This window comes from Penicillium chermesinum (assembly GCF_028974085.1).
Source record: "Penicillium chermesinum strain IBT 19713 chromosome Unknown utg000008l:1.0-1752722.0:1.0-1753981.0, whole genome shotgun sequence".
In the NCBI taxonomy this organism is placed as follows: domain Eukaryota; kingdom Fungi; phylum Ascomycota; class Eurotiomycetes; order Eurotiales; family Aspergillaceae; genus Penicillium; species Penicillium chermesinum.
Window position 1 is genome coordinate 1,240,791 of NW_026695318.1, and position 12,539 is coordinate 1,253,329.

The 12,539-nt window shown below is 53.8% G+C and overlaps 5 protein-coding genes across 5 annotated transcripts; 3 read left to right on the top strand and 2 right to left on the bottom strand.

Moving 5' to 3' along the window:
- Positions 1–142: 142 nt before the first annotated feature.
- psf3 (DNA replication protein PSF3) lies at positions 143–992 on the top strand (the record flags this gene model as incomplete). The annotated part of the gene is made up of 6 exons (XM_058479554.1): positions 143–184; positions 260–328; positions 380–438; positions 514–703; positions 765–873; positions 925–992. 6 exons carry the CDS (start codon positions 143–145, stop codon positions 990–992), a joined length of 537 nt encoding a protein of 178 aa, XP_058326122.1.
- A 1,488-nt stretch (positions 993–2,480) lies between these two features.
- N7468_010260 (uncharacterized protein) lies at positions 2,481–5,542 on the top strand (the record flags this gene model as incomplete). Its single annotated transcript, XM_058479555.1, has 3 exons — positions 2,481–2,610; positions 2,699–3,159; positions 3,209–5,542. The coding sequence occupies 3 exons, from the start codon at positions 2,481–2,483 to the stop codon at positions 5,540–5,542; spliced, it is 2,925 nt and encodes a 974-aa protein (XP_058326123.1).
- A 582-nt stretch (positions 5,543–6,124) lies between these two features.
- N7468_010261 (uncharacterized protein) lies at positions 6,125–7,586 on the bottom strand (the record flags this gene model as incomplete). Its single annotated transcript, XM_058479556.1, has 2 exons — positions 6,125–6,255; positions 6,293–7,586. The coding sequence occupies 2 exons, from the start codon at positions 7,584–7,586 to the stop codon at positions 6,125–6,127; spliced, it is 1,425 nt and encodes a 474-aa protein (XP_058326124.1).
- A 317-nt stretch (positions 7,587–7,903) lies between these two features.
- sod2 (superoxide dismutase sodB) lies at positions 7,904–8,808 on the bottom strand (the record flags this gene model as incomplete). The annotated part of the gene is made up of 4 exons (XM_058479557.1): positions 7,904–7,991; positions 8,058–8,125; positions 8,183–8,589; positions 8,685–8,808. The coding sequence occupies 4 exons, from the start codon at positions 8,806–8,808 to the stop codon at positions 7,904–7,906; spliced, it is 687 nt and encodes a 228-aa protein (XP_058326125.1).
- A 961-nt stretch (positions 8,809–9,769) lies between these two features.
- On the top strand, positions 9,770–12,105 carry N7468_010263 (putative G-patch domain protein (TFIP11); the record flags this gene model as incomplete). Its single annotated transcript, XM_058479558.1, has 2 exons — positions 9,770–9,971; positions 10,025–12,105. 2 exons carry the CDS (start codon positions 9,770–9,772, stop codon positions 12,103–12,105), a joined length of 2,283 nt encoding a protein of 760 aa, XP_058326126.1.
- Positions 12,106–12,539: the final 434 nt, after the last annotated feature.

Genomic DNA, 12,539 nt, shown 5'->3' on the forward strand with positions numbered 1-12,539 from the left:
CCCTTGATATGCCAATCTAAGCGCCTCATAAGATAAGGGTTGGTGCCCACGTGACCACGCGTCACCGATAGAGCCGCGCGCCGCGCATGTCGACCAACACATCCCACGATCGGGGGGGGTTACAAGCTTCTAATGCCACAAAATGTCATATTACGATATCGATTCTATTTTGACTGATGCTCAGGTATTTGTCCAAATCTGTGACTCCGACCATTGCGCCCATTACCCCACATCAAGCGTGACGACTAATACGATCTAGAAACTGCCGTGTACCTTCGAACTTGAAGTGCCTGGACTAGGGATCTTGGAGGGCAACGCAGGCGAAGATGTACAACTCTTGGTGGCCTCCTGAATATGCCTGTGGCTGACCACGATGCAGATAAAAGCAGGAACACGTCTCGATCTCCCATTATGGCTGGGTGAAATGCTTTCGATCGGGTAAGATCCAAGTATAGGCGGCGCAAACGCCCTTCTGCGCGACAAAATGCCAGACAAACACTGATCTCGTTGCAGGGCTCGACTCGGGACCTCGCGTCTAGTCACATTGGATATGCCAGAGGCCCTTTCAGAACGAGTACTCAACGCCCTCAAAGCCGATCCCCGCACCGTCGACCTCCGCTCCTTGGCACCGCATTTTTACAATCTCAGCGAGCGTATCCTGGAGCTGTTTGAGGAGGAGGAAATGGTTGATATCCTGACCGATGTGCGTTGCAGACCCATATTAACTTCCTATCCGTGGATCTTTTCTGACAGCGGCGAGCAAGACCTTCAAGAAGCGGGCGGCTGAAATCGCTGATCATGCGCATAACTCCCGTGGCGCAGTGGGAGAAGGTGTTGAATTCCTCCGAGGCCTCGACGAGACTGAGCGACAACGTACGTGTGATCCTCTACTTCCCTCAGTGACATATTACTGACCTGCGTTAGTCTTCCGTGCTGCTCATGACCGCGCCAAGGAAATGCGGGCTTGGGCCGGACAAGTCAAGCGAAAGTAAATCAGAGTCCCCCCGACTCATAATGTGGTGTCGGGCTCGAGGCTGAGCTGGGCTCGTCTTGGAGGCTGTCATGAAATTTAATGAGACCCATCATGACATTGCATTCCGCAACCATTATCCTACCCGTATACTGTGGAGTACTGGTCAGTACTGGATCGGCTCGAGTCTGCGTCTCTAATCCAGGCAATGCATGACGGACGATAGATTGGCTGTTGACATCGACGATCGTTGTAATTACATTTTGGCTACTACACCTGCCAGAGCGAAAACGCAAGTACCGACGACTACTAGTAGATCCCGTAGACGGGTTCAATGGGGTGATCCTCTTATGGAGATAAGCTTGCGTCAGTGGCTCCCGCAGGCGGGAAGGCCAATGCCTAAGAAGCGATCGCGTGGCTCCCCCTTTTCGACGTTTCCTGTCTCCTCGAAATCTACCAAGACCTCCCTGGTCTGTTCGTCATACTAAATCCGACACAAAGAAAGTTTCAAAAGTACGCTGTGCGTAGGAGTCTGTGCTGGAGGAGCGGGAGCGAGCTGTCACACTCCAGACACGAACCATGTCCATCATTCATTTCAACCTGCCACTGGTCACAGTCTAGCAATCAATAGCGTGGGGATCCGTAAATCGGAGAAATCTGATTTGCCCCTGAAATGAGACTTCAGTGATCATGGTGGTGGGCCTGCGAACCCAGCAAGGGGAATCTGAGACCGTCTTGCCCCACGGGCACCATCCGATTGGGCCCAATTGATGTCAGGAACAGCAAAGGAGAACCCAGCCTCTAGTGGAGCCAGCCATAACCATCCTATGGCAGTCTAGCCTCGGAGCCGGGAGGGCGAATCTGACCAGGTCTATGAGTGGGAACAAAAAGGAAGAAGAATAGCGGCAGGGAAGCCTTATCTGGCTCTTCGATACTTCCATTCTTCCCCCTCCTGCATTCTTCCTCTCAGGGCCGGGCCCAGCAACAGCATTTGCATCTGCTGGTAGCGGGGAGATGGCCCCGAGTCATTCCTTTTGAACTCTGTTTCTGTTGTTGTCTCTGCCCAGGGGGAGAAAAAAAGCCTGCATATATCCCATGCGCCGTGCGACACATCACAACTCGATTCATCTCCCCTCACGTTACGATACCTCACTCCTTTCAACGCTGTGCTTTGGAGTACGCCGTAAATCGCTGGAACCAGTGGATCGAAACCGTCTTTGGAACGCCCCCCCCCCCACTCGTTCTTCGAAGCTTCCGATTTGCGTCCATATCCCGCTGCACCCCTCGCTTCTTGCAGTTGTGCCAATTCCAAAATCCTAGGCTATCCGATACACTGTCTAGGCCCTTTCACCCAATTGCCGTGCGCCGTGCGCCAATTGATTGATTAATTGTCCGCCGCTAGTAGTGGAGCCATCTGCAATAGACGAGCTGGGACGGCTGTGATTTGTCCCTTCGGCGGGCGACTTACATTGCGTCAAGGATGCGCATGAAGGAGTGAAAAATGAATACCATGGAGAAAAAGACCCAGAAGCGGAGCTCGTCCGTGCAGCGAGCGCCCTCGCGCTCGAGGGACCTATATGATCCCAAGGGGTCTCCCTCCACACGAAGCGTCGCGACTCAGAAACGCTCGAGCAGTACGAGTACGTCGAATAACCCCTTCGCACCATTCGCGGACGCTTGAGTCCTGATCTCATTGCGCCTAGTCGAGACTGACCAATTCGCTTTCAGGCCGTTCGGATCGAGTACAGCACCCAACTCTGACTCGTGTCAAGGGCCGAATCAATATGTATACTCCGCCGCGGAACAGGGCTGAAATGTCCTGGCTGAATGACCAGTCTCCGGTGCAGAGTGGTGTGAGGACGCCTTCGGAACAATACAGTGCGACTCACCATCGACCGGATGATAAAGCCGATGCTAACCCTCGGCATTCCGTAGGGACACCAGAGAGTGGTACTCCTACTCTGGTCAACCCCACTTCCAGTCTTTTGCAGGATTTGCTGAAAGAAGAACGAGCTCAACGTGGCTCTCGAGGAGCCCCTTCAGAACATTCCGTTGACAGTGCTCCTCACACACCAGAGAGAGGTCGGAGCCAAGGAGAGACCGGTCTTGAAAAAGGACGTAAGGCCTCAGAGGTGTCAACTGCTATGTCCCGTGCACCGCCTGAGATGGGTATGCGCGAAATGGATCAGGTATGGATGAAAAGAGAGGCATATGGAACTATTGAGCTGACCTTCCCAGTACGTCTCTAAGATGACCAAGTTGAATTTCGACCTGAAGCTGGAAATATTCCATCGGACGCAGCAAGTGGGCATTCTAGAGAAGAAGGTTCAACGAATGGAAGAGATGGAGGAAGAATTACAGCGACTTCGTAAATTAGAGGAGGAAGTGGTCGAACTTCGCGATTGTCATAAGCGGAACAGCGAGTTGGAAGCAAAGAACCAAAAGCTACAGCATGACCTTTCGACAAAAGACAAAGCGATCTCCGAGGCAGTCGAGTGGATCTGCAAACTCGAAGCTGAGAACGACCGACTCAAAATGAGCAGCCAGGCTTCTCAGATATCGCTGAATCGACAGGTTTTGGACGGTCCGAATGCATCGCCACTGAGCCGAGCTTCGATTGACATCCCCCAGAGAAGATCGTCCCGGCGAGGGATGGCAGCCATGACTTCTCCCCGGCCTGATAGCAGTGATTCTCGACATCTGAGCGTCGTACCCTCATTCCTGCGGTCTGACAATCGGAGCACTGCTACCCTACGAAGCCTATACGCTCCAGATACTAATAAGTCACACTCCGCTTTAAGTCAGTTGACCAACACGGAAAGCTTCCACAGCATGAACGAAGCTATCGAGCCCGAGTCTCCCAGGCTGAGCGTCCTCAGCGAGTGCAGTGAACTGAATCCATTCGATACGCCCTCAAGGCAGGACGGCTTTGATAAATTGAAGATTCCGATCCGCAAGGCTTCCTCGATTGCGGCAAGCGCGGTCAGCTCTACCCTCGAACAAGAGGAGAGCAAAGACACACGTATCGACCGCTGGATGCAGGCTCCTGCAGAGTTCCCTGATACAGTTATCCGAAAGCGTCAGCATCGATCGATGTCAGAAGCCTCAAGACACGATCTCCCGGTCTTGGTTCAGGACCTATATTCCAATAAACCCCGTGGTCGCCCACGCCTTGATACTTCTTTGTTCGGAGGTGCCAAACTGCCTCCGACTCCCGATACAATGAGCACGGCATATGTAGCGGCACACAATGGTTCAGATGGAAGTATTGCCGCGGACAAGAGCCCCAAGTTCGACCACCATCAGTGGTTTTCTACCCGACCTCTCGAACGCCGTCGGTCTGCCGACGAAGTAGCGACCCAGCGCAGCTTCAATGGCAGTGACATCACGAACAGTATGCAAACCAACTGCAGCGATACGCCTCGCCTTGGAGCCGAGTCGCAATCTCCCACAATTTTCCCCTTCAACACTGTGGCTCCCAAAGCAAGTGCCCTGCTGGGTCCAGGTAGCCCGAACAATCCAATCCCTGACCCCTTTGTTGAGCGCCGTGCGGACAGACCGGGCCAGGAATATCATGATATCACAACGCCAGTTCAGAGCCCGACAAAGATTGTAACTGCTCAACCACAAGCTGACTGCGACTCGCCCCCTTTGACGCCCCAGGACTGGATTGCGGCCGCTAAGGAAGGCCCACGTTCGAGGAAAACTGCTGGTCTGCGGATCGAAGCACAGCTGTCACAGCCTCGTCGGAATGTACTAACCCAGGCCGCCTTCCACGACGACGATAGCATCGCGTCATGGTCGACTGAGGCTGAGGTTCCTGGAGTGCCAACACTGGATATGGCAACTCTAGATATGCTCGAGCAGCCAATTCCAGAACTTGCACCGGTACCTGAAGTACAGGATGACGCCGGGCCCGACCAGCGCCGGCGTTTGAGCTTCCGACCACCTTTCTTCAGCCGCTCTAGTCATAGCAGTCGGCGGCTGCACTCTTCACCGGTGCCTCAGGACTTTGACGACGATGGCGACGGTGCCCCATCACCTATCATCCCAAAGACTCGAAACGCAGCTCCACGTCGTCCGCTCTCACAGATCATCACAAACTCCAATGAACTCTACTCATCTAGCCTCCCAACGTCTCACTTCGAATCCAATTTGGACGGGTTCGATGGCTCCCGGTCCCTCCAGCAACCGTTCCCAGAGGCCAGAGGGGAAATCAGAGAGATCGGCATACCAACGCATTCCGCAACCATGGCCGTCCGCCCAACGACATCGCAAAGCGGAGACCACAAGCGCCGCAGCTCGCTGGGTATCTTCGGCTGGATGAAAGGCGTCAGCGGAAAACGCTCCGAGCCCAACACTCCGGCCGTTTCTGACAAATTCTCCGAAACGATCCACCAAGAACTGCGAGCTCCGCGCCTCAAGCACGAGCAGAGCTTCTCCACCGTGCGTGCTCCGACCCCGGATTCAATGCACTCCCCTTCCCGGTCCCGACCTGAGACATCCGGGCCCGCGGATGATCCTTCTCGACGCCCACGCTATATGGGCCGTCGTTCTCGCAGATTGCAGTAGTTGAGCCCTGGTTGCCAATGCTGCTCTGCTCCACCCTGTACTCTATGATACCCCTCCCTTGTATACCTAGCGCGACCAAAAATTATTAGCCCCCGCTGGATGTGTGCGCTGAAGAAACCACCGAGCTGCCATCTGGTGGAATCTTATCATCCTTGGTCCATCTTCCTATTTAAGTCAAATGTTATGTCCCCCCCTGTTCTACTGATCTTTGTCTTTGCCCTGCTGGCTTCGGGGTGGCGTTGTTTCTCTACGATGACAACAAATGGGCGGTTTATAGTCAAGGAATTTTATATTTGAGCTTTTTCTCATTCAATCGCATAGTTGATTATCATTATTTTCCCTTTTCTTTATAACGCCATCAATGATACTTTTGGACGTCGCTGCCAATCAATTTTGTGGAATATCAAAGTCTTCCAAGACGTCCGTATATTAGAAACAAAGTCACCAAACCCGGTAAGACTCGCCACTTGCCCATTAAAATTCATTGCCAGTATAAGAAAACGAGAAAAAAGAAAGAAAAAAGAAAGAAAAAATGCCAAATAGATCACCACAATAGCATCGAAAAAGATCCAAGATACATACCTAATACCACTCATTCCCATCCTCCCCGAGCTTCTTCCCCTTCGGATTCAACGAGATAACCCTCTGGCCAGGCAACGTATCCGCCGTAAAAGCCGCCTCAAAAATACTCGCAATCCCACGCTTCGAATACGCTGCAAAAGCATCATAATCTTGCCGGTCCCCATTCACAGCCCCCCCACTCAAACCCCCGGGGCGACTTTCCATCCCCCAGATCGGTCCACCGCGTCACAACGAGCGTATGCCGGAACACCGACCCTCGCGGATCACTCTTATCCTCCGCCAGCTTGACCTCGATCAGATACTCCGTCGGACACTCCGGGCACCGCCGCATGGGCCGACAGAACCCGCACAACCTCGTCAGCGCATTCGGATCGAACTTCTGGCCCGCCAACCGATCTTTCACGCGGTGTTCTATGCCCTGCAGCCCGCCCGTGTCACGCGGTACGGGGATGTGGCCCAGCGCGCACTTGCAGGCTTGCATGAGCTCGCCGTCGCGCCAGTGCGCGCATGCGCTGAAGTACGGCCAGTAGTCTTCGCGTGAGAACAGGAGCATTCGCTGCGCGGAGGCGGGGAGGCCGGGGTCGGCGAATGTTTGACTTGTAACCCGCATCAGCAGCCGGCCGGCGTGCACGTGGAAGCGCGTGTGGTGGGACCATTCGTCGCGCGACCAGCGGCGGCCCATCGATGACACGGGGACGCCGTAGTGCGGGCCGAATTGGTGGGCGCGCAGGACAAGCTGCACGAAGGAGTAGGGGATGAGGCGGCCATGGGTGATGCGGTGGCGGGGCTGGGGGTTGAGGATGTTGGTTGCCTCGGGGCAGACGAAGAGCGGGTTGAGGACGTGGGCGGGGCGGAGACGTTCGGCGCCTGCTTGGGTGCGCCGGTGGTATTTGCCGCAGGGGTAGCAGAGGAGGTGATGGGGGAAAGATTCGTCGAGGCGGACGAGGAACTCCAGGCGATGGTCGCGGTTGTTGGGCGTATCGAGGACCATGAGGAAGCGAGGGCCTAGGTGGCGATAGAGGGTTTTGGAGGAGATTGTGAGGCTTGCAACGTCCGCTGGGCTGAGGTAGCTTGCTATGCGCACCCAGAGCCGTGATGGGAGCTTGGCGATGTCTGCTTCGCCTGGTGGTCGGTTTCTATTGTCGATGTAACTCGGTCCGTAGCTGTCGTCTGGCTCAAGCAGGCCGATCGTGTGGATGATAGTTGTGTAGTCCTGGCGCTCACCCAATTGGGTATCCAGCTGCGAATGTGCTTCTTTATACTTCAGTCTGTGGGCTTGTAGGGGTGCAAGGCTAGGCATTGGTGGTGGCTCGTCGGCGCTGGGTCGGGGCATGCGCAAGTCTGACGTTGACCGACTGCCAATGCTTCCCTTGCGGAGAGTCTGGCGGGATTTTTTGGGGCGAAGGGCATTGGAGACAAATGACCGGAAGCCAGACTTCTGGCCAGGGCTTTCTGCAGACATATTGTGTCGTGTTGTGATAGTGTCGAAAAGTCGAAGTTGAGGTCGGAGGTCGGAGGTCGGACGAAATCAGGTTATCGCGGATAAGAAGTGGGATAAGATAAGCACCACAACCAAGTTAACTAGGAAAAACGTCTTCTAGAGCGGGCCGCGACGGACCGGCGAGCCAAATACCCTGGCAATGCGTAATTCTTACGATATTTACGAGGATAATTTTAGGAGCTTGATCTTTGAAATGTTTTTAATCCAGATCGATTATACGATTCTTAAGTGGTATCTGTTACAGTACATGTGGACCATCCAGTCCCACATGGAGGCGCTTACTGGAAGCGCTTCTCGACGGTCTTCCAGTTGATCACATCCCAGATGGCCTGGAAGTACTCGGCCTTGCGGTTCTGGTATTGCAAGCTAGATATTCAGTTAGTAAACCGAGCTCGGGGATTAGACACAATCCACTCCGTGCGGTTGACTTACTAGTAGGCGTGCTCCCAAGCATCAATACCGAGCAAAGGCTCGAACTGGCCAACGACGGGATCTTGGTTCTATACCGGCTGTTAAAATTTATAGCTCTTTAACTGGCAGGGATCAATTCCACTTACAGCGTAGGTGCGGATGCTGATCTGCCCGGTCTGCTTATCCTTGACCAGCCAAGCCCAGCCGCTTCCCTGGATACCGGCCAGAGCAGTGTTCACCTTGCTCTGGAAGTCCTTAAGGCTGCCGAAGGTGCTGTCGATGGCCTGGGCAAGGGCGCCAGAAGGAGGCTCACCACCACCAGCGCTCTTGGGGGCCAGGTTCTCCCAGAAGAGGGTGTGGTTCAGGTGACCACCGCCGTGGAAGTTGATGGCAGGCTTGAGAGCAATCTGGGCGGCAATATCACCCTTGTGCTGGGCTTCCTGGAGCTGCTCAACAGCAGTGTTGTAGCTGTTGACGTAGGTGTTGTGGTGGTTCTTGTGGTGCAGCTCCATGATCTTCCCAGAGATAGAGGGTTCGAGCGCACCGTAGTCGTCTGATTCAATGTGTAAGCCAATTGCCCAAGCCTAAAACACAGAAACCAGCTGCACTATGCCACATGAGAGGGGGGGAGGGGGAGGTCCAACTTACAGGAGAGGTCGGGCAGGGTAGCCTTGCCGCGGGTAAAGGTCAACCCAGCGACACCGGCCTTGGAGGAGGCGGAAGCTCCGGCGCGGAAAGCCACGCGGGTAGAGTTTGCGAGAATAGAAGCCATGTTGAAGAGTATAGGTTGGATACTACTAAGCAGGGCCAAAGACCAGAGAGGGTATCAATTGCGAAACAGAACGAAGTGAGGAATGGGGTGGAGAGACTTATAGCTATGAAGTAACCGAGCTAAACGTCATCTTGTTTTCGGGCGTTCGGTCGCGCGTTCTTCCGGTCTCCACCCGTTACGGAGGACATCAGGCGCCATTGGCATTTTGGTGCATATTTTGGCCGGCAGAAAGCATGAGCCAACATTAGGAGTATTTGTATTAGATATTTGTCTTTCCAGTGTATGCCTGGTAGACTCAGGTTAGTATTAGTGTTCACGGCATCTGCGTTGTGGACTGGCATTTGGGTTGCCAAGCTGCACTTGCTGATGTGATGTCAAATTCGACACTTTTCTTCAGGAATCGGGCGGTCTATATCGCCGGAGATGTGAAGGGCTAGAGCAAGATTTGATTCAATACAAACTAGGCCACGAACTGAGTTCGATAATTCTAAAGAAGACAAGCTCTAGGCACAGATCTCCCAACGCCATCATGCCAATACCGTGTGTCACACGTGAGGAGTCCTGTAATTTTGTTGATGGTGCTTTTGGACATTAGCAGTAATCGATTTTATATCAGCCTAGCGGTCAACATGGCACAAATCCAATTGTCATTGAATTCTTTACCGGCAAGGCCCGATTGCAGACACATGACAAGGCATTGCACATGCACATGCACGTGCACCACCGCCTTCATATCACAGTTAAAGCGGTCACGGATCGACACCCATTTGGTAGGCGGTCTACAAGAAGAACCGTGCACAAACTCTATTCTTGTTGCCTTTTCCCCGCTGGTAATTAAAGTCTTCCGTAGCTCTCCACCCGTTCCACATCAATTGCGCGATCGAAACGCCTCAACAAGTGCGATACTTCGAGATACCCAGGCGTCGTTCGGTGGCCCTGGTCCATGGGTGAAACTGCAGCCATGGACTCACCATCGTCGCATGGTCAAAAGCGCAAGGCGAACGAAGAAAGCTCCGATGAAGATGCGCGCGCAACTACCGGCTTTCGTGGCTTCAAACGCGCTGTCCCGCGCTCCGAATCACCCCCTGCCATGGGAGGCTTAGGAAGCTCGAACCGAAATTCCTGGAATAATGCGGCAAACCAAAGCACGGCGTCTCAAGGAGGTGGGGAGGATCGCGCAGCCGCACTGGCGGCGGCGGTGGTCGCCCCGGAGCAGCTAATTCGTTTGCTGCGCGCATGATGGCCAAAATGGGATACGTGGAAGGTCAAGGTCTTGGATCTCGCGGAGAAGGTATCGTCAACCCCATCGAGGCACAGGCACGTCCCCAAGGTGCAGGCCTAGGTGCTGTCCGCGAGAAAACAAAACAAGCACGGCAAGAAGAAAAGCGCGAAGCGGCACGCCGTGGCGAACGTATCGACGATAGCTCCGACGAGGATACTCTCAAACAGCGAAAGATAAAGCGCAAGCTGGAGGGTGAAACCCACCAGGGTCGCAGCGGCCCTGGCACGCCTACTGCGCGGTCCAAGCCCAAGTATCGCACTGCGCGCCAGCTGGAAGAAGCGCTGGGAGGCCTTGAGGTGCCGAACGTTTTCAAGGATATGATAAACGCTACGGGCAAAGAATTCAAGGGGATGGAAAACCGGACTCAGTTCCTTACGGAGGGAGAAAGTCAACGCGCGCAGCTTGAAAGACGTCTTCGAATGGACATTGAAGCCGGTGCGGATGCATGGAAGGCCCAAAAGGACCGAGAGAAATACATGGAGGAAGAAGAGGCGAGACTCATGGAGGAGATTGATGAATCGGCCGCCGAAATTGATACGATGGAGAAGTTTCTCGCCGCCCTAGGAGATTTGAAGATCGCTCAACAAGACGAGATCAGCGAAACGAAATTCGATCAGATGGTTAGCAAGGTTCAATCTCTGGCAGCCACGTATCAGGCATCCATCGAAGAATCCTATTTCAGAGAAGCCGCTGTTGCGGCATTGCACCCAGTCTTTAAGGAAGCCGTGGCGATATGGGAACCCCTGCAAAACCCAAGGTTCCTTGTTAACTCTATGGAACGCGCCCGCCCCATCCTATGCTCCCGAGAAGAGATTGAGGAGCCCCTTCGCCAGCGACAGAAAACGACGCTCTACGAATCGATTTTCCTCTTCATTTGGCTGCCGAAAGTCCGCAGCGCAATCACGAACCATTGGGACGTGTATGATCCCTCGCCCGTGACTGATTTGATGGATGCTTGGAAGAGTGTCCTCCCGGCATGTGTCTATTCCGACATTCTGGAACACTCCATTGTCCCAAAGCTCGATGCTACAATGAAATTGTGGAAGCCAAAGCAAAGCCGTCGCGAACATGAGAGCCAGCAGGATGGCAAGTTCCCCTATTGGCTGTTTGCCTGGCTTCAATATCTTGGTGACCGTCATACCGACCCGAAAAGCCCTAGTGGCCTCATGGCTGATGCCAAGAGAAAATTTCGTGAAATCTTGGACTCGTGGCCTCTGCGGAAGGGTCTTATCCAAGGTTTGGAGCTTTGGCAATTTGCGCTGGGCTCGGAGTTTGATACGTGCATGATCAATCATCTGCTGCCCCGTCTTGCCCGGCACCTGCGCGGACACTTCACCATCAATCCCCAGGACCAAGACATGAGGGCTCTCGAGAATGTTCTACAGTGGCACGAAATGTTCAAGCCCAACGTCCTCGGTCTCTTGTTTGTCCAGGAGTTCTTCCCGAAGTGGCACGAGATCCTTTATCTCTGGCTCACCAACGATCCCAACTACGAAGAAGTGGGCGCGTGGTTCTCTTGGTGGAAGACTCAGCTGCCAGAGAAGGTCAATGAGCTCACCATTGTAGATGACGAGTGGAACAAGGGCCTCAAAACCATGGACCTTGCCTTGCAACTCGGCGATCGCGTGGCGGCCGAACTACCAAGACCCGTTGCCACTGCGTCCGCTAAGCCTCCACCCCAGAAAGGCGCCACGGCGGCCCCTGCTACAGCGGCAGCATCTACTGTACGTTCCAAGCCCCGGCAGCGCGAAGTGGAGGACGTTTCTTTCAGAGACATTGTGGAAGCCTGGTGTGAGGAACAAGGGCTTCTCCTGATGCCAATTCGAGAGGCACACCCTGATAATGGGCAGCCTTTGTTCCGTCTTAGCAAGAACGCGACGGGCAAGGGCGGCGCTATTCTGTTCCTTCTAGGTGATGTGATTTGGGTGCGAAACAAGCGGAGCAATGATGTTTACATGCCCGTGGGTCTGGAAGATCGCCTGATCGAGTTTGCGGAGGGACGCCAGAAAAAGTAATGTGATACGATGACTCGGAGGGCAAAACACATCTACGGATGACATCGACTTGTAACTATTCACACAACGTTATGCGTACCACCCCGGAGACCAATGAAACATGAATCATCTTTGAACCCTTTTCCAGGGATTGTCAGGGAACCGATTGAGCATGAGACCTCGTACTAGTCCACGGTAAAAGTAGTATGAATAATGATAAGACACACCGTCCGCGCGGCATGAATCCTATAACCTTGAGGACCTTCCCATGACGGCTTTCGGGACTTGTCATTTGGACCTTCCAGGCATGCTAGGTAGGCCCAAGATTGCGGCTTTCTTGCGGCTGTACTGGTAATCTGGAAATGGAATTTGGTGGCGCATGATTGTTTTCTTTACACAAATATGTTGCTACAACTCGATTGCTACCCACTAGAGTGGTTCCTTCATCTGTTTTA